This window comes from Arachis ipaensis, chromosome B8, assembly GCF_059453495.1.
Source record: "Arachis ipaensis isolate K30076 ecotype BB chromosome B8, ASM5945349v1, whole genome shotgun sequence".
Classification (NCBI taxonomy): domain Eukaryota; kingdom Viridiplantae; phylum Streptophyta; class Magnoliopsida; order Fabales; family Fabaceae; genus Arachis; species Arachis ipaensis.
Window position 1 is genome coordinate 6,868,394 of NC_142443.1, and position 20,285 is coordinate 6,888,678.

General features: G+C 33.2%; 2 protein-coding genes across 2 annotated transcripts; one reads left to right on the forward strand and one right to left on the reverse strand.

The window, feature by feature from the left end:
* The first annotated feature begins 5,170 nt into the window (after nt 1-5,170).
* Nucleotides 5,171-9,519, forward strand: LOC107613169 (BEL1-like homeodomain protein 1). Its single transcript, XM_088496205.1, has 6 exons — nt 5,171-5,498; nt 5,700-5,728; nt 5,829-6,742; nt 7,401-7,774; nt 7,854-7,914; nt 8,286-9,519. The coding sequence occupies exons 3-6, from the start codon at nt 5,861-5,863 to the stop codon at nt 9,168-9,170; spliced, it is 2,202 nt and encodes a 733-aa protein (XP_088352331.1). The 5' UTR covers nt 5,171-5,498; nt 5,700-5,728; nt 5,829-5,860; the 3' UTR covers nt 9,171-9,519.
* A 5,488-nt stretch (nt 9,520-15,007) lies between these two features.
* On the reverse strand, nt 15,008-17,494 carry LOC148547090 (uncharacterized). The gene is made up of 7 exons (XM_088495291.1): nt 17,128-17,494; nt 16,774-17,012; nt 16,484-16,696; nt 15,737-15,829; nt 15,509-15,610; nt 15,302-15,400; nt 15,008-15,244 (listed from the first exon to the last, which is right to left on the reverse strand). The coding sequence occupies exons 1-7, from the start codon at nt 17,492-17,494 to the stop codon at nt 15,008-15,010; spliced, it is 1,350 nt and encodes a 449-aa protein (XP_088351417.1).
* Nucleotides 17,495-20,285: the final 2,791 nt, after the last annotated feature.

Sequence of the window (20,285 nt, forward strand, 5' to 3'; positions counted from 1 at the left end):
ATAGGTGAAGGTGTATCTGCTGAAGGCATCGATGAAGCAAACATAATACTTGAAGCTTGATCTGCTAATGGTTGGTGGAAGCCCCCAAAGATCAGAATACACTAGTTCTAAAGGTGTGTTGTATTTGGTTTGTGACTTTGAGAAATGGAGTTGATGTATTTTATTGATGAGGCATTGTTCACAGTGTGTGTTGGAGCTGCTGTGCTCTTGGCAAAATGGGATTTGATTCTTGGTGATGAGAACAGTTTTGGTAATATTGTGTAAGGGGTGGCCTAGTCTACGATGCTAAAGGTCAAATGTGCTAGTGTTATTGGATTTGGAATTCGGTTCTTGATTGCCTAATTAAGGGCTTGCTGTTAATTTCAGGTATGTTAGTTATAATAGCATCATTAGAATCGACAGTATTAGCAGTGATAGTAGAGTCAGAAGAAACAATATTGGCCGCAACTTTATTTATATTGGGAATGACATGATGATGAATTTGAACATTATTGTTTGCACTGCTATCTTGACTACTACTGTTATAACTACTAGTGTGCTGTCTATCGCTATTACAACTGCTAAATTCTTCTTCTTTTTCTTTTATTAAGCTGTGACTATTTTTTGCTTTGTGAACTGTACTACTAACTTGACCATTATTATTAAAACTGCTAGTACTGTTGCTACTACTGATGCAGTTATTAATCACTTCTTCTTTTTCTCTTGTTGAGCTGTTGCTATTCTTTTTCTTTTCCTCTTTTCTTTCTTTTTTCAGACTATTAGCAAGTACCACACTATCAGCAATATTAGCACAAATTTTCTTTTTCTTTTCAGCAGAAAAATCTTGAACTTTATCAATTTTTTATATTGGCCTTTGTATCTGAATGTTATCAAAATGATATAATATATTTCTAAGCCTGCCTTGTAGTAGAATTTTTTTGAATTTTTGGTATTTTATTTACAGCATACAAGTAAGGTCAGAATTCAAAAAATACTCAAATTGTCAAGTGCAAATTTGGAGACATACACTAAATTATTTGAAATTTATAGGACATAAAGCAAATTCTAGAGTTTAAAAAACTTGTTTGACATAGATGCATGCATGATAGTCCTTCCAATGTTAACAATATTCATATCTTTCCATTACCTCTAAACACTTGCTCAGGTCTCTCATATTCTGAATTGTTGATCAGGTTCATTTGATCAAAAGTGATGTAGTGAAATGCTCTAGAGTTAGGATACCATTCTGTGTCACTGCTGCTTGCTGGAACTGTTAGCAAAGCTTGAGGAGCTTGGTTAGGGTGGTTTGGTTGTTGAATGCATTGGTAGTAGGATTGTGTTTGGTTGTTTTGTTGATGGAAAGCACCATTTGGTGGCAGAGGCACCTGATTAGAATGTTGAAGTTGTGGATTTTGGTAACTTTAGTTGAATCTATGGTAACATTGCTAGATAGTATGAGCCATTCTTCCACAAAGCTGACATTAAGCTCTGTTCCCTTGCCACTATGATCTGCCTCCGCTAAAGCTTCTGCCTCTACTCCTTCTGCTACTTTGGCCTCTGTATGAGTCTCTTGTATAGTTTTCATAGGAATCTGATTATTTGTGCACCAGGTTCGCATGAGCCATGGTTAGATCTACTTTTCTAAACCTATCATTCACTTCCTCTTGTGCTAGGAGTTGTGATAACACACTGTATTCTTCATCCAATCCTCCAAAAGCACATTTAAAGTATTCTTCTTTTTAGAGAGGAGCTCCAAGAGCTGAAAGTGAGTTAATTACCTTATTCATCTTGCTAATGTATTCAGAAACTGTGGATCCATGCTTCTTGATTGCCTTTAGCTGCACTTTTAGTGATCTTATCCTTGACTTTAGTCTCGCTGTAAAGTAATTTTCTAGAGCATTCCAGATCTCAAATGCAGTCATATTCTACTACTTTATTAACAAAAATTTTAGTCATAGCAGAGAGTATCTATGCTACCAGGCACTCATCTCGTTGTTCTCATTTTTCAAATTCTGGAGAGATTCTGTTTTCTATTTGATCTTGATTAGAGTTGAACTTTTTTGGAATTGACGGTCTTGTGGCAATGTAATTCAACAACCTATTTGCCTTGATGCACGCTGGTGCTTGGAATTTTCATGTCTTCAAGTTGTCTTGATCCAGCTTTATTGTTGCTGGAAAATTGGCAATTGAAGCCATTGTTATTGTTGTTGACTGAAGGTGTGAAGCTTGAACAAAGGAGTGTTAGTTGGCGGAAGATGTGAAACCCTCCATAGATTAGAACCGAAGCTCTCATACGATGTGAGAGAACTGAAATTAAAAGCAGAATTAAAAGAGAGAATTGGGAGAAAATTAAGAGTGAATGGATTTTTGCTATTGATTTAAAAATGAAGAAAAATATTACTTTAGGATTTTGCAAAGTTACAATTTATACAAAGAAAAGGGATGTGAGAGGTATGGTTGTAGTTAATTAGAAAAAGAGAGCAATAAACTAACTAATTTACTGAGCTATCATAATAGATTAACAACTTGCTAATTTTAAGAATATTTATTTGCCTAACTAACACTAGCATATGTTGCCTAAAGAATCTCTTTTAATTGTAAAAATTCATTTTGATCCTATCACAATTTTATTTGATGGAGGACCCACCAAATTCCATGTTTTGCATCTTAAAAGGGCCTGAAATTCAGCATTCATAGCTCTCTTTCGATGAAAACATTGCAGTGCTTGTTTGACATTATTTTGGAACATTTTGAGTCAAATTATACGGAGCTGAGATTGAAGCAACTAAAGCTTGAGCTATAACACCTCAAACTAAGTCTTAAAACCTTTGGTTAGGGTGTTATATATATATTGAGAAGAAATCTCATTTTAGTATTATGCAAGGTAAAAAAGAGTATTTAAGGTGTCTTATCAAAACTATATAACTGTTATTAAAAATAAAAAGACGCGTTAAATAGAAACAAAATATTATGAGTCTTAGTTCTTAGTATTTAGTTAGTGATAATGTTAGGGAGACAAAACAAACAGTCAGATCTTACCTTATTTAACATTCATTAATTGTCGCAACAATTAATAAATATTAAATAAGGCAAATTATGGCTGTTTTTGGTTAATTTTCTTTGGTTACCAAATATTTTCATTAGTTAAATATCTAATGAAAAATAACTAAAACAAATAGAATACGCCGCCATAGACTAAATTTTATCAAAGAAATTCTCATTCTTGTCCCATACTCCATCCTTCATTTGAAGCTTTTAGAACTCCACAAATCTAATGCACCAATAATCTTCAATTTTTAGGTTCACAGGAGTAATTTTTTTTCTCTGGGCTCTTCTCCATTGGATTCTCCTCTCGATGCGTCATAATAATTCTTTAGAAATAGTATGAAAAAAAAGAAGGAATGAGAACTCAAAAGTTTTAATAAGAGTGCTATGTCACACCTTTATACCATAATAATAAACAAGATATGAATTATATTCAATGACAGGAATTCAACTTCAAAGAGCTACAAGCATAGCAGAAAAATGTAACAGAGAGAAAGAACCGCATAAACTTGTAATACAAGAAAGAGTGAAATAGAGAAAGTATAATTGTGTTCTATCTTCACATAATATACTAGTATCATATATAGCTCACTGTAATTGAGATCAATGCAATTCAAATACAACTGAAAAAACATATTTGACTAAATTCTAGTTTTAACAAACTTTATAACTAACGTAACCAACTTAGTTACCTTACTCACTTATAAATATAAGGTAAGAACTCCAGTGAAGTCGACTTTACGTGAAGTTGATATCTGAGAGCTGTTAGATGAAAATTTAGTCAAATCGGTCAAATTATTTAACGACTCTCAAGTATCAACTTCACATGAAGTCGACTGCAACTGAGTTTTCACCTAAATATAGTGATGAATAGATTGATATTTTTCTAAATACGGCATTGATAATATTAAGAAGATAAAAAATTTCAGAATTTACTTTATTTAATATTTATTAATTATTACAATAATTAATGAATGTTAAATAAAATAAATTCTACCTATTTTTAGTTAATTTATTTTGGTTACTAAATATTTTCGATACAACATTATGTATTTTTATGTAAATAAAATAACTAAAATATTTAATAACCAAAATAAATTAATAAAAAATAGATAAAATTTATCTTATATAATATTTAATAATTATTATAATAATACATAAATATTAAATAAAATAAATTGTGACTATTTTTTTTTTGTCTCTTATTATTACCGATAAAAAAATAGTATATCTTGTGCATTTTATTATGGCTGAAATAGATATTGCGAGGCAAATGTTGTAAATGACGAAATTACAAGTTGTAGATAGCAGGATATTTTAGGGACCGACAATGCAATTAATCTGAAACCTGCTTTTTATTTTACCTTTCCAAACATAGATAATAATTCATTGGTGGGTGCGACCTCTCATGCTGTAACACATACATTTTGTGGGGACGATTTTGTAGCTCATATGTTGCATTGCTAGCTAGAATATTTATTTATTTATTAGCTAATTAATTTTATGTGGTGCATGTTTATTTTCTTATTAGTGTATCATCCGTACGTGTATAACGTATTGTGTGAAGATGATGAGTTTTGTTAATTAGTGGCAATATGCTCTAATCATAAACATTTTATTTTGTTAAACACACCAAAATCAATCATTATATATAATTTAATTTATTTTTAATATATATTATACTGATTATTAATTTTAGTATCTGATTTTAATATATTTATTATTTAACATGGTTAGTTGTTAATTAAATTATTCTATTATGTATATCGTAGAAGTGATAAATCATGTATTGAATTTGAATAAGTTAAGTGCGGATTTGGAGGGCTGATTAGGGTTTTTATGATAATGAAACAATCTAGCTAAGAGTAGAGTGGATTCATGTCTAGCTATGAATGAGGTTTTTCTAATTTTTTTATGCATACCAAACAGACACGCACCCAAAAAATTAAATTTAAAAAAAAAAAGAAAAAGAAAAAAGTGTGGAGGATAAGACGCACATAGCGAACGCTGTAGCTGAATGTGTACAACAATACAAGAAAATTACTTTCGAGCTGTCTATTATTGTTGATAAATACATAGAGGTCAATTCCATATTATATTAATTAGATTTTTAATTAAAAACGGGCCACTAAAGTCACCAGTCATCACTAATAATAATCACTCACTTGTCTTTTTTTAAAAAATATATTATTATATAAATCACTTTAGAAAATTTCCCTTGGTGTTGCACAGAGAGAGAAAGAGAGAGTAGAGTTTAGAGGAAGGAATTGAAGCAAGAGAAGAAGTTGAAAACTATGGCGAGTGAATAATCCGAAATCCAATCCTTACTACTGTGAAAGCAAAAGGTGAAGCTTTAATTTTCTTTTGGGCGATGATGATGATGATGATGGAAACATAGTTAGTTTGTCTAAGCTTAGATAGCAGCTTTCTACCTTGAAGATTAAAGATCATCAATCATTATTATTTATTTTATGGTATGAAAACAACACACTCCAAACTCTTTATATTATTTCTTCTGCACATACATATATCTATCTATATCTTGATGGATCTGTTTCCATTATTTCTCTATTGTTTATTTCCTTTTGTTTCTCTTTTCACCATCAAATTTCAATTCAGATCCCCTTAAAAAATTATATTCTAATAATATTTCATCTTTGCCTTTTTGTTTTCAGGATCTGTGAAGCCCAACCCAATATTATTGGTACTGGATCAATTAATTAATATATTATAATATGCTTTTATAAATAATGATTGTGGTGCAGAGAAGTAATAATAGAAAGTTTAAATGTTTGTCCGTACAGTGGGGAGAGAGAATAAGAATTTGAGATCAGAGATGGCAACGTACTTTCATGGAAGCAATTCTGAAATGCAATCTTCTTCGCCTTCAGCTTCCGCTTCTGGTGCAGATGGTGGCTTGCAGACACTTTACCTTATGAACCCAAACTACCACCACGTGCCCTATTCTGACGCGCCGACGCAAAACATGCTTCTTCTTAATCCTAACCACCAAGCCCACGCGCTCAACCTCGCCAACTTATCCCACGCGCCCCCTCCACCACACCACCAACTACTCATTCATCGACTTCCCAACTCCGACGACAACTCCCGGGCCTCTCTCTTCGGACACCACGACATCGCCACGGCTACCGCCCCGCCCACTTTCCACGGCTTCTCTGCGCCGCGCGTGCAGTACAATCTGTGGGGCTCTGTGGTCGACCAGCCTCAACCGTCGCCGTCCAGCAGCTCCGGAGGCGCCGACATGGGTTTCCGGCGGCCTACTCAGCAGGGCTTGTCGCTCAGCCTCTCCTCACAGCAGCAGCAGCAGCAGCAACAGCAACAAACAGGTACCTATAGGTCTCTCTCCGGCGAGGTTGAAGTTGCCGTTGCCGGAGGTGTCGGTAACTCGCCGTCATCGGCGTCGAACGGGATCTCGGGCGTGCAGGGTGTTCTGTTGGGATCAAAGTACCTGAAAGCCGCACAGGAGCTTCTTGACGAGGTGATGAACGTGGGCAATAAGGGAATTTCAAAGGAGGAGTTCGCAGAGAAGGTGAAGCCCAATAGGGAATCAAATTCTGGCGTCGGTGAAGGATCCAGTGGCGGCGGCGTCTGCGGCGGAGAGAACAGTGACGCCGGGAAGCATGTTGCTGAACTCACGACTGCTCAGAGACAAGAGCTTCAGATGAAGAAATCCAAGCTTGTCTGCATGCTCGATGAGGTAGTAATAATAAATATCTATAACATTATTTCATCTTCTCAATTATTTATTATTGTCTTCTAGTTTTTACTGAAAAACATGCATATCTTCTTTCCTTTCTTGTTCCATTTTGCTCTTTCTGTTTATTTAATAATTAGTCATGTGTTGGATCTTGTATATGTATATGGTAAGTACTAACAGTGTACTACTTAATTAATTAGTAGTATATTGGGTAATAATAATTGGTTTTTGGTTTTTGTTGTCATCATTCAATGTGAGCAAGTAATGTATGCGTGATTCATCGATCAGCTTTTGGAGGAATAATCAAGAATGTGACAGTGGTAGTGAAACTGACAGGAACTAACTAACACACACACACTCGTTTTCAGTTCTAACTTGTCCTAAAAATAAATATAGGTAGTAGAGAGGAAAAGGAAAGTAATGTGTTGATGAGTAGTAGATAGTGTGTCAGAGAATATAATAATTTTTGTGTTTTGGACCCATCTGGAAAATCCAAAAACCCATATATATTACTGATTGTGATATTGGATGGACATCTATGAGAGAGTTAAAGTAATACTACTACACAAATATGGGTCCAATTTTCTTACCTTTAATTTCTGTCATTGTCCTTTCATGGTTCATCTTTAAGGAACATTATTAAATAAAATATATGCAGGTGGAACAAAGGTACCGGCAATACCACCACCAAATGCAAGTTGTGATATCATCGTTTGAGCAAGCGGCGGGTTTCGGGGCGGCGAAATCGTACACGTCGCTAGCCCTAAAGACAATCTCGAAGCAATTCCGGTGCCTTAAGGATGCGATATCTTCACAGATAAGAGCAACAAGCAAGACATTGGGAGAGGATGATTGCTTAGGAGCTAAGGTAGAAGGTTCGAGGCTTAGGTATGTGGATCACCATCTTCGCCAACAAAGGGCACTGCAGCAACTTGGAATGATTCAACCCAATGCTTGGAGGCCACAAAGAGGCTTACCTGAACGCGCTGTTTCAATTCTTCGTGCATGGCTTTTTGAGCATTTCCTTCACCCGTAAGTTATCTCCTTTACATCATCATTGCCATCCATCAACTTAATCATCACAGTTTTCATTTCAATTTTCACCTTGCAGTTATCCTAAGGACTCTGATAAAGTTATGCTAGCAAAGCAAACTGGACTTACTAGGAGCCAGGTATGCATACGTTTCATCAAGAGATTTCAACATGAAATAAATGTTGACTCTTTTGTTTACTTACATTACAAGATAGAATAAATGATCATTTGTATTTATAAAAGATGAAAACGCTGATATATGTATCCACATTAAATTAAAACTAAACTTGTACCCACGCAAGATGTTTTCTGTGTGATAAAATTATCTTGTCTTTAGAGGATTGGAGTACCACGTATGGTACTTTTGTCATACAGAAGACATCTTACATAGGTACAAGTTTAGTTTCGATCTAGTGTGGGTACATATGTCAGCATTTTTATCTTTTATACGTACAAATAGTCATTTATTCTTACAAGATAATAACAGCAATATAATGAATGTGGATGCAGGTGTCTAACTGGTTCATCAATGCCCGGGTTCGGCTATGGAAACCAATGGTTGAGGAAATGTACATGGAAGAAGTGAAGGAGCAAGAAATCAATAACAACAACAACAACAACGGTTCAGAGAGATCAAAGGAATCAAGCAAGGAGTTAGGTTCAGCTTCAAATGCTACTACTAATAATGGAGCTCCAGATAATAATAACAATAATAATAATCCAGTTCTTGATCCCATAAAAGTTCTTCATCAATCAAAACAAGAATGCTTCAACAACAACAGCTCTCCAACGGGGGCCGGCGAGATCTCGGTGAATTCTTCGTTGTCCACTTCTCCCATGGGTGGAGGAGTAGGATCCCTTCAATCCCACAGCGGTTTCCATCTTGCAGGTTCCTCTGACATGCAAATTAGGAGCCCAAACAAGGCTAGAAACGCTTCCGAAATTATGCATAACTCCCCAAGTAGTATCCTCTCAGTGGACATGGAAATGAAGCACATCAATGGGGATCATCATAGAGAACCCAATAGTATCACTGGTTATGGAGCTTTCTCAATGGAAGACATTGGAACCAGGTTCAGTAATGTCACTGATCATCATCATCATCATCATCATCATCAATTAGGTTCTTCAAGGTTCCAAGGCAACAATGGTGTGTCTCTCACCCTGGGGCTTCCACACAACGACAACACTGTTCCTATCTCCGCAACTCAACATGGATTTCTTCCACAGAATATGCATAGTTTGGGAAGGAGACTTGAGATTGGAAACAATGGCAATGAGTTTTGTGTGATCAACAATCCAAGTTCTTCTCACCCTGGACCTACCTATGAAAGCATTGACATTCAGAACAGAAAGAGGTTTGCTGCACAGTTATTGCATGATTTTGTGGCTTGATCACAAACTCATACATAGTTATGGATACCGCAAGGAAAAGGCACAATGGTTTACATATTATACACTCACTTGGATTGCCATGATGAAACTTTATATATTCCTGTATTCTTTTTTCTGGTATATTGATTTGCCTGTGGTAGAGAAGGGGCAAGCTTAGCTTTATATATATATATATATATATATATATAGGGTTCATAAAGTTGGGGGAGGGTATATTTGTATAGGGTATATTATATTGGATATGTAGGTAGCTAGGAAGGTGTGTAGAAAGGATTTGATGATTTCAATGATTTCTTTTGATACAAGCCATATATGTTATATATAGATCCATGAATTCAGTATTCTAACATGTTACTTTTGATTTGTTGCTTGCTTATTGTCTATTATTCTATACATTCATGTCTACCTAGGGTTGGAATCGCGGAACACATCAAGTAATATATTTTTTTATAAATCAGAGGTGAAGATTGGAGAAAATATTGTATGAAAAGTTAAAAGTTTTAAGTATCTTGGGCGCATCATATAGGATAATGAAGAGATTAAACAGGATGTAAATGATAAGATCCAAGCAGGTTGGTCAAAATAGTGGAGTGTGGTTTTATATGTGATAAAAAGTACCTTTAAAACTTAAAGATAAATTCTATCGCACGACTGGCGCTTTATGGTACAAAGTATTGGGCGGCTAAAGGAGAGGACGAACATAAGTTAAGTGTGGCAGAGATGAAGATGTTGAGATGGATGAGTGGTCGTACGCGATTGGATATAATAAGGAACGAAGATATAAGAAAGAGTTGGAGTAGCATCTATTTTGAAAAAGATGGTAGAATCGTGTCTCAAGTAGTTTGGACATATGAGAAGAAGACTGACAAAACATCTAGTCGGGACGATGAGTAAGATAGAAGATGGACAATAAATGAAAAGTAGAAGAAGATCTAAGAAAATTATTCATAATATGGTCAAATAAAATCTACATATAAACAATTTTTTTGTAGACATAATAAATAATAGAATTCAATAACTATCATTTGATTATCCCTCTACGAGGTAAGTTTTATTATTGTCGTAGTTGTTGTTATTGTTTTTTATGATATACATTATAACATTCTTTTATACGATGAAATTAAATGACGGTTTGAATACTTTAATTTACTAAACTACTATGCATGCATGCAAATGTATATATGTATGTAGAAATGAAGTTGTTCTATATATATAGCTGATTCAGCTTAATTTATTCTTAATATAAAAAGGAGAAAGAAAATAATACCGGATGATGACTATTTATATTAATATTGAAGCGGTAAACATTCCGATCAATTTCTGTTTTTGAATGACTACAGAATCCCATGCATAATTACCAAATCAAAATGGGAACAACTAACAAACCTACATCATAGTTAGTTGTGACGCAACATTTCTCCCTAATTAGCTTAATAAATTTCCTCATTCACTAAATTTTAATGACTAATACGAACTAATAAATATCTATATAATTAAGACATTGGGATTGGTTCATGTATATTATATATTGTCGTGATGAAATTAGGTTCAATAATATCTAAATTTTAGTCGACGAGTAATAATTCAAATGACATAATCTCCCCATACTCAATTAAAAGTTATGAATTCGAGTTTTCTATCTTTGATAAAAAAAAAAATATCTAAATTTTATATTAGTAAACAATATCCTAACCATAATTCGTAATGACCCTAAGAAATTGGCTATAAATTTAGTAAAAATATTATTTGCACACTACAATTAATTACTAAAATCAGTTATCATGCATGTATTTATATATAAATATATACATAATTTAATTCATTTTTTAATATATATTTTATACGAATAATTGAAGTATAATTATAAATCTAGACTTAGATGAATCTTCTTCTAAATCTAAAGTAACTCAAACTAGTCTCAAAACCTAGAAAATGAATATATAGATAAGCAGAGACAATAAGAAGAATAAAACCTAAGAATTGAATGCTAAAAAATATGATTCTCCCAAATGAATTCTGAGTGTCAAGGTCCACACACAGCACCTACGTAGAGTTAGAAGATCCGTTATTTGTTGTAGTTCTCTCTCTAAATTAAAAGGCTTCTAGGTCACGTTACAAACTACTACATATACATATATGTGTGTGTGGCGTGAGAAGATGGCATCTAACTTATCGGAACATGAAATATAAAATGAGCTGTGTGGGCATCCCTATCTGCTTAATTATGCTGGGACCAAAAGGAAAAAAAAAAGAGAGAGAGAGAGAGAATAATAACAAGACGCACGACTAAAAACAAAGCTCCGTCCATAGAATATTAATTAGTGCCCTTCGTGCGGGTCCCATGAAATTCATCAACACGTACAACACAACGCTTCTTCATTGTGATGCTTAATTCATAGCTAAATCATGGATTTGGTAAGTTTCTCATTATTAGTCACGGATTGTATTAGATCATTCTTAATTATTGTTAGTGGACAATAGTAATAATCATCAAAATCTTATCTAACTATGCATGTGTCATGTGTGTGCACCTATCTTCCTTCTACATATGCATGCGAGTATTATATATTTGACTCAAGATGAAAGCAACTCAGAAACATCAATCTAGAACAGTAATTGATGTACATCAATATTTAGAGTCGAAATGCTTTTTTTTTTCTTTTGGCTAATATCACTATTTTAACACTACATGTTAAAATTTAAATTATAAGTCTTAAATCCTAAATTTTTTAAATAAAAGTTAATAAAATAATTTTATGATTAAAAATTAACTAATATTAATTAATTAAAACATAAATACTAACAATGTGGCATTTATATATGAACAATTTTAGAGAACTAACCAGGGGTGAAGCTTAGTATATATGAAGGGGGCAATGGCCCCTCCCAAATAAATAAATTTTATTTATAAAGTCTTCTAAATTTATAATTTGGCTCCTTTCTAATTTTATTTTTTGTTCTCTATTTAATTGTATTTTGCATGTTAGCCCCCTCTCAAAAGGGGGTTCGAGCTTCACCCCTTGGAACTAACATTTTTAGTCAGCATCAACTAATATTTTTAAAATTATTTTAAATTCTAAATCTTAAATTATAAATGTCACTCTATATCTTAAATTATAAATCTTAAAAAAAATTAGCTAATATTAACTAACTAAAAATTAATTCTCTATATTCTTTTATTCTTATATTAAAGCCAACATACTAATTGGACAAAATCATATAAATAATGAGTCAATTAATATTTTTTTTTTAAAAAAAAATACCAAACTCAATTTTAAACCGGATGCATGTGTTTGCTTTTTACCTAGCTAGGGCATGACCAGGTCATCCCTAATCTTTGTGAAATGGCCAAGGGTAAAATAGTAGTAGAAAATGTAGGTTATTTTAATTAGGGTAAATGGAACATGCATGGGGGAAGTTTGTGGCAATAGCAGTGTCGGCGAGAGATGAGAGTAGTATGTATAATAAAGAATTAGCAAATGATGCAATGATTGTGTAGTGGGTGTTGCAACAGCATATCTCTCTTGAAGCTAAATTATTTTGTGTATATCCTTATCCCATATATCAAGATCCGCTTTTGTTGGACTATGTTCTGCTCCATAATCATTCTTCATTAGCATCACTCTTTATTATTAAAGTCACAGATACTTTCATTTTCGTGCTTTGCCTTCCCCCTTTTTCTTTATTATATTTCATTTTTTATAATATAGTGGTAATGAACAAATGATATGGTATTTTAATTAAGAAGAAATAAAAACAATCTTTACCAAAAAAGGCGATCATTGCTCTTTAAAATAGTGTACACTGAGATACTATACATATTGTATACTTTGATAGGCAAAATTTAGTGAAATTTTCGGATTCTTTAATTCTAAAATATTCATATTAAATCATTAAAATATATATTTTTTATTTTTTATTTAGACTCAGTTTTTTATCGTTATCTTAATTTATTATTTCTAATTTTAATATATAATTTTTAAATTTTTCTCAATTAAAATTTATTAATTTTTATGTTAGACTCAATAATAATTTTTTGACAAGAAAAGAATTATAAAGTGATTTTTGGTATATTGATGACCAAAATATAAAATTTTATTTATACTTGTCTATTAGTTTTTGTTAAACTCTGAAAGTCAAATAAAATAGAATAATATTTGTATTATTCTCATTAAAATTTAAACGGATAAGTAATTTTAACTTTTTTTTATTATTTATACCAATAATGAGATTACTTTAAACTTATATAAATTAAAATACAAAATAGTTAATATAATTATACTTGTATATCCCATAAAATAAACTAAGGAAATAAAATTTTCTGACAAAACCAATATTGCCCCTTGAGTGTTGAGACATTAAAGGTATATATGTGCTAAATGCTTAATTAACAGAGTCTTGAATCTTGGAAATAATATATAACAAATTCTCGAGGTATAAATGTATAATAACACATGCTTGATTAAAATATTCATGTCTATCGAATTTCCAAAGCTATAACTTTATCAACAGGGCAATCATTTATCATGTCATAAACACGTTTTATATATCCACAAAGAGACTGATACCAATCACAACTTAGGTCAATTACCATTAAGAAGCAAAGTTACAACATTTTTTTTCCTTTGTGGATCTCACTCCCAACTCAAATTTGCTATATGCTATATCATCATCATCATTGAGATAGATATAGTAAATCTGAAAAACCAACCAAGAACAATTGCATTATTCCTCTGTCCAAAAGACCATAGAATTGCCCAATTAAACCTATTATATATATAGTCAGGGTCATATATAATATGGTAACTATGATCTAAATAGAACCATTTATATATGCTACAATATATTAAAATCAATCAATTTTTATTATAATTATCACTACAGGACAAGCGGTGAATGGCGGCGGTTTATCTGCCGAATTGTGGCGGTTTTGAACCGCCGCTAAACAGATTGCCAGCGGAGCATCATCCGCAGTGCATAAGGGCGCGGGAGTTACATTTTGCGGCGGTTACTAGCAACCGCCGCAAATCAGCGGTTTCGCGTCAAACACCTTAGTAGCGGTTTATAACCGCCGCAGCTCCCCTGCTCCGGCAGCGTTCGCCGAATCCACTCGCTGCCTTACCGAGGAGGGCCCTATGTCTTCCCTGGGATCAGTGTCTCTAAAGTGCTTTTCGTAAGCCGGTCAACGGTTGGCTAAGATCTTATTCCGAAATAGCTTCTTCTTTTCGGATTCATCTTCTTATGCTCCTAAAGAAAGAGAAGGGCTTTACTCCGAGTTGAAAGAAGAGTTTACATCTTATATATATTTAAGAGACAGCAGGGAATGAATGAACTAGCAAAGGATGGCCTTGACAAATCCTCCTTCGCTCCTGTGGGAGTCGAGTATTTAATGAAATTGATTTGCGGCGGTTTTAGAACCGACGCTATTTGAGGCTTCGTTTTTTTAATATTTTATTCCCGGCGGGTTGAAACCGCCGCAATTCCGACTTTTTTTTTTCGTAATTTTACAAACCTGGCCCTTTTTTTCTAAACTAATTTTAATTTAAAGATTCTTAACGTTACTTAATTTTTGTTATTTTTTATATTTTATATATTTTTTCCCATCTTTCTTAATTAAAGAATATTAAACTTTTTTTTTATAAAAGTCTGCACTATGGAAAAAAAAACTCTAATTATATTTAACTGCAAAGCAATCTAACATGTCTATTTTAATAATGTCAATAACGTATTTCAATAGTCATCCAAAAAGGTAAAGTACTTGGCTAATACTAAATGCCCCATATTTAAAAGAATCAAAACATGTACTGAAAATCTAAGTATCACCTAAATCCTAATATCTATGTTCCTCCATGTCTGTCCAAAGAATTCATCCGTGCAGCAATGTCTGGAGGCAGCTCCCCACATTGCTGTTGGACCAGATAACTCAGCACACTATCTATTTCCTGCCTCTTTGTCTTCTCTGCTGCTAATTCATCCTCAATTGCTTTCGTCTTCAATTTTTCGGTCGTCATCTCCGCTTGTAGTTCACACAGCATCCTTTGGGTCTCTTCTACTTGAGCTCTATCCACTGGCGGCTGCGAACTCGAACGGAAGAGTTAACTTCGTGTCGGCCCGTGTCCCATCCCACGCACTCTACCCGGGTGCTCTTTGCCCAGAGCTTGGGCAAGGGAATCATTCTCTGACAATATTCTTGTAGATTCATCCAGTTGCTCAAGCTCAGATATTTTTTCCTGCAGGCATAAACATAATTACACAATCACACCAGGCTAATAGTATACTCAAGACATTTCAATTGCTAAACCCAACATGTTACAACATATATGACTAAGTGTACTTACACCAATCCTCCGAGCTTCTTCATGTATATAGCTGCCATCAGATCTTTTGTGCTTTAGGATCCATAGTTCTCCCCTACCAACAGTCCTTCCTTGTAGTTGTGACTGTGAGAATTAAATTTATCCCATGAATTTCACTTCTATAAATTTTTTCAATACTTCTAACATTGTTTACTGTATGAATAAATCAACACTAAAAGCCACTTATTCTCTATTACAAGTTTATATTACCTCTTCTTCTCTAGCCCTTGCCAAGCTTTTAGATCCGCCAGTGTGCGTGTAAAGTTGCTTCTTTCGATTCAGCGCGTTCTGCTTGCACTTCGCCTATTAAAAATCAACAATAAGCTTGAATTCAATGAAGTACTAAAACTTAGTATAGTATACATATATCCTACGTTGCAAGAGACTCAAAATATTGGGGGATTAAGTATACTAGTGTGGAATTTGAGTAAACTGTGCGTATTCTAAATTTAAGTGTTGCTTTAACAAAAAGAATAATTACACGGATGCAGTCCCTATTTACATATAAGAAGTTAACAATATTATTTTATTTCTAATATGCAAATGCCACCCATAACTCATACCACAACTAACGGAAAAAACATTTAGTAGCCCATGTGAGATAGTCCAATAACAATCATATAGCATAAATTATAATAATAGGGGTACTCAAATTAAATTAATTGTCTTATATGGTAACCTACAACAAATAAGGTTCTAATAAGTAAGAATGGTGTTAACCAATCTCAGCATCATGCATGTATATATTAAGATCTTAGTCAAATAGCCTGTGCTGGGAATTGATATATTAAAGTGAATTAATCATGTATACTAATCAACATGGTTCAAATTCAGCTCAATCGGAATAAAATCTATTTATTTATACCAAATCATATCAACAAAACAAACGGATTACATTTTTTGATTTCAAGGAAATTCATTTTTTTAAAAATTATATGTATTAAATGAATGGGGTACCTTTGTTGCAGGATCATTACGATACTCAATGAACCACTTCCAATGCTCTCTAGAAATTCCCTCCGGGCACTGCTCAAGATTCTGCTCAAGTGTCCTTGTTGGTTTGTAATGCGAGTCAAACAGCCTCCCCCTTGTGTCCTTCCAAGACTTCCCCATTTGTTTCAAAAATGATTTCTTGATTAAACCACTGCTATCCTGGAAGTGGAACATCTCCTGCGACGACAATGTCTAGCTGTAAGTAATTGCAAGTTATTTGTTTGATATGATTAAACAATAAGAAAATGAATTACCTTTATACAATCGTCATAAACCCTGTCTTTGCCCCGCACCTTTGCCCAACTCTTTTCACATATAGGAAATTTACTGTAATCCGAACCCAGCGCTCCTAGAATGCCACTCAACAGGCCAGCTCCATCTCCCACTGCCTGCAGTTCCTCATTGAACCTCAGGATGATCTTGCTACCATTAAGAGATCGCTCCATAGCCTCTCTCACACTCATTTTAGCTTGCTTGATTATTCCTTCAGAATCTAACAATAAAGAAGAAAAAATGTAATTTATGTGCTCAATGTGCCCCACATGTAAGGAGCATAACAAAATCATAAGCTGATCAATTAAAAAAATTTTAAGTTCAACACTTGTTACCAATGAGATCAACATCCCAAAACTCAGTAGTCTTTCGTCGTTTGCGCTTTGTAGCATCAGAAGCAGCAAACATCCTGTCAGTGTGTTCCTCAAACGAATCTGCCTCGTTCGCCTCAGGGTCAATGGCTTCATTGCACGGTTCCGTCACTCGTAAACCGTTAGCGGCCTGTGGCTCAGGTCTTGTTTCGCTCCTGGGCGGACGAAAGGATTGTAGAATAGCCGTTGCGGAGACACCACCATTACTGGGGGGCGGAGGGATGAGCCAGTCATCGTCATCGGATGGTGAAGACACAGGAGGTGCAGCTGGAGGCTGCTGACACGGTGGCTCCACTCTTGTGCCTTTCTTGAAGCGAGCTTTCCTGGGCATCTTACAGTCCTAGTAAAAACACATGTATCATGCAAAAAAAAAAAATTAATTCCTCATGGAAGAATAGTATAATTAACCAACAAATATCATTACTCACACTTTAACTATGTAACATCATATCAAAAACCAATCTATATATGTACATATAGTGAGTATATAAATAGAATCTATTTTTTCCAAATGATCCAACTACATGTAAATTAAAAGAATCTAATGAAATTTCGTGGGAAAAGCTGTTAATGGACGAGGACACTAATAAAGCCATAGAATTTTCTGTACAGAAATGATACCTTATATACAGAATTATTAATTAAGGTACTATGATTAAAATTACCATTTTTAATATTCTTATTTATCACAGGTGTATTAAAGTCCAGTTATTTTTAATTAACGTACGATGATTAAAATTAACATCCATCATTAATAATCATTACCAGAATAAATTAAGAAATCATAGTTAAAATTAGCATCCATCATTAATAATCCTAACAGAATTAATTAAGAAAATATGAATAAAGTTAATATTCCCAAATTTGCATGAACAATATCTACTCCATTAGATTCACCATTCCCGTTATCAATGTGCGTATTCATAGCAGTTGTGCCATTCGCAATTTTTTTTTTAATCAAGAAAATATTTTTTTACTTAATATAATTAACTTAGAAATTAGAAGGAACTATCAGTGGCCATATTCTTGCACCCTTTTTTACAGTTACATTGAAGAATAGAACATACAACCCCCCGAACGACTTATATTTCATCTGTGAATGTTCATACCCACATAGAATTCAAGTTAAAGTTAAGTTAATGGAAAAAAAAACAGATTGATTGCATGCAATTAGAATCGGTCATCATCTCATTTAATTTGTACTTGTGGCCAATGGATGTCAGGCAATGTGGTTTCTTCCTAATTGCATTGATACATAGTGCACGAACTCAACTAAAAATGCTCAGCTCACAACATAGATAACTGACCCAATATGAGCAACATAACTATGAGCATGACAGAGCTAGAACTTGTTACCTCAACGAGCACGACGACCGGGTGGAAGAAGATGTGACTGATGACCGCGAGAGAGGCAAGGGCGCACCAACGATGACTACGCTTCTCAAAACCAACCATGGGGAGAGTGAAAACAAGGGATCAACTATGGGAGGATTGTGCGCGCAACTGGGGCTCATGTGAGAAATATTTGGGAATTTACTTTATTACCTTAACCGCTTCGAGGCTTGATGGTAGTGGTGTGGGCCTTGATATATTATAAACCCACTAGGCCATTACTAATGTAGCCTGTTTTCCTAATTATATAAACTGACTAATGGAACCTCAAATTAAACACCACGAGCAGCTGAGGCCCAGCACAATTGGCATACCTGTCCGCCTCATACAAGGCTGCACCCGGGTTTAAATCCTAGCTGAGGCTAGTTGTTGGTTTAAGAACCCATAATACCCATGGTAGTGTGTGTGAGTGTGTTGTGTGTGTGTGTGTGAAACATGGGTGTAATGCCTAGGATTGGGGGCTGTCCAATCCACTTGACCAAAAAAAAAAAAAAAAACACCACGAATTCACCGTTTTCATAACTGTAAAAAGATAATATATCAATGTTTAATTTTGTTCACTAATCCCAATACATAAAACAATAAGACTACAATGCTATATATTCTACCAAAACATTTCAAATTAAAGACCAAAATATTAACTTAACTTGTGTATTAGTTTTATTTAAGGTGAATTCTATGGTGTAGAAATAATTTTTTTTTATACATGAGGAAACTAATGTGGCTTATGTTTAGGAGTCACTCCTATTTTTTACTATTATTGCTTTGTTTAGATGTGACAAGACAAATATATTAAAATTCAGATTTTGTCTTTTATAATTAAATATTAATATTAATGAAACTTTATTTACAAATATAATTTTATTATATTGGACCAAAAAAAATTGAAACAAAAAATAATAATTTTTGGACTGTAATATATTACTATCAAAGAAATATATTTTATTGTGTTAAATTTATCAATAAAATTAATTAGTTTTTATCAAATATTTAAGTATGCATAAATTATATTAAATACTACAAACAATAAATATTAAAAAATAAACATTTATATTCAAAATTTAGTCTCTAAATTATGGTGTAGAATACTAAATTTTTCGTTTTTAAATATCAAAATATAAAAATAATTAATAAGCAAAATAGGAGAGTATAAAAATTGTGTATCGAAAAAAAATCTTTCGTAATTTATCATATATCTTCTTATCAATAATTTCTTTGGTCTTAAAATAGGGCCAAATTTACTTACCATAAAAATAAATGGATTTGGATTCTCTAAAGTTTGAATTTCACTTTAGAGAGTAAAGTGTGATCTCTCACCATTTATTTTATAGGTGGGACCATGAATAAATATGAGAGAGAAATCATTCGAGGGTAGAAGATCACACTATACTCTCTAAAGTACAAATTTATAATTTCGCAGATCCAAATTCAAAATAAATATATAAACCCTTGAAGTTTATTCAATTAAAAATTATGTGTAACAAAATCAAAATAAAATTTAAAAATATTATTTACAAATTAACTAATTTTAAACGTTATTAAGTATAGTTATTTATTTTTAATTAGTATTTAATTTGAAGTCGAAATAAAAATTTATACTCAAAGCACTCTCTATCTTCATACATAATTTCAATTGTTGAAGAATATTCTATTTTTTAAACTCTATAATTAATTTTATAAATTATCTCCAATTTTATTATTTTTTAAAATTATTAATTTATATTTTTATT

What these genes read in the sequence shown, in the direction of transcription:
- LOC107613169 (XM_088496205.1), top strand. Translation starts at nt 5,861, where the DNA reads ATGGCAACGTACTTTCATGGAAGCAATTCTGAAATGCAATCTTCTTCG. An exon ending in TTTGAGCATTTCCTTCACCC is followed by an intron (nt 7,775 to 7,853) that starts GTAAGTTATCTC and finishes TTCACCTTGCAG; the next exon opens with TTATCCTAAGGACTCTGATA. An exon ending in CTGGACTTACTAGGAGCCAG is followed by an intron (nt 7,915 to 8,285) that starts GTATGCATACGT and finishes ATGTGGATGCAG; the next exon opens with GTGTCTAACTGGTTCATCAA.
- LOC148547090 (XM_088495291.1), bottom strand. Translation starts at nt 17,494, where the DNA reads ATGCCCAGGAAAGCTCGCTTCAAGAAAGGCACAAGAGTGGAGCCACCG. An exon ending in TTGGGATGTTGATCTCATTG is followed by an intron (nt 17,013 to 17,127) that starts GTAACAAGTGTT and finishes CTTTATTGTTAG; the next exon opens with ATTCTGAAGGAATAATCAAG. An exon ending in GCAAAGAGCACCCGGGTAGA is followed by an intron (nt 15,245 to 15,301) that starts GTGCGTGGGATG and finishes TCGAGTTCGCAG; the next exon opens with CCGCCAGTGGATAGAGCTCA.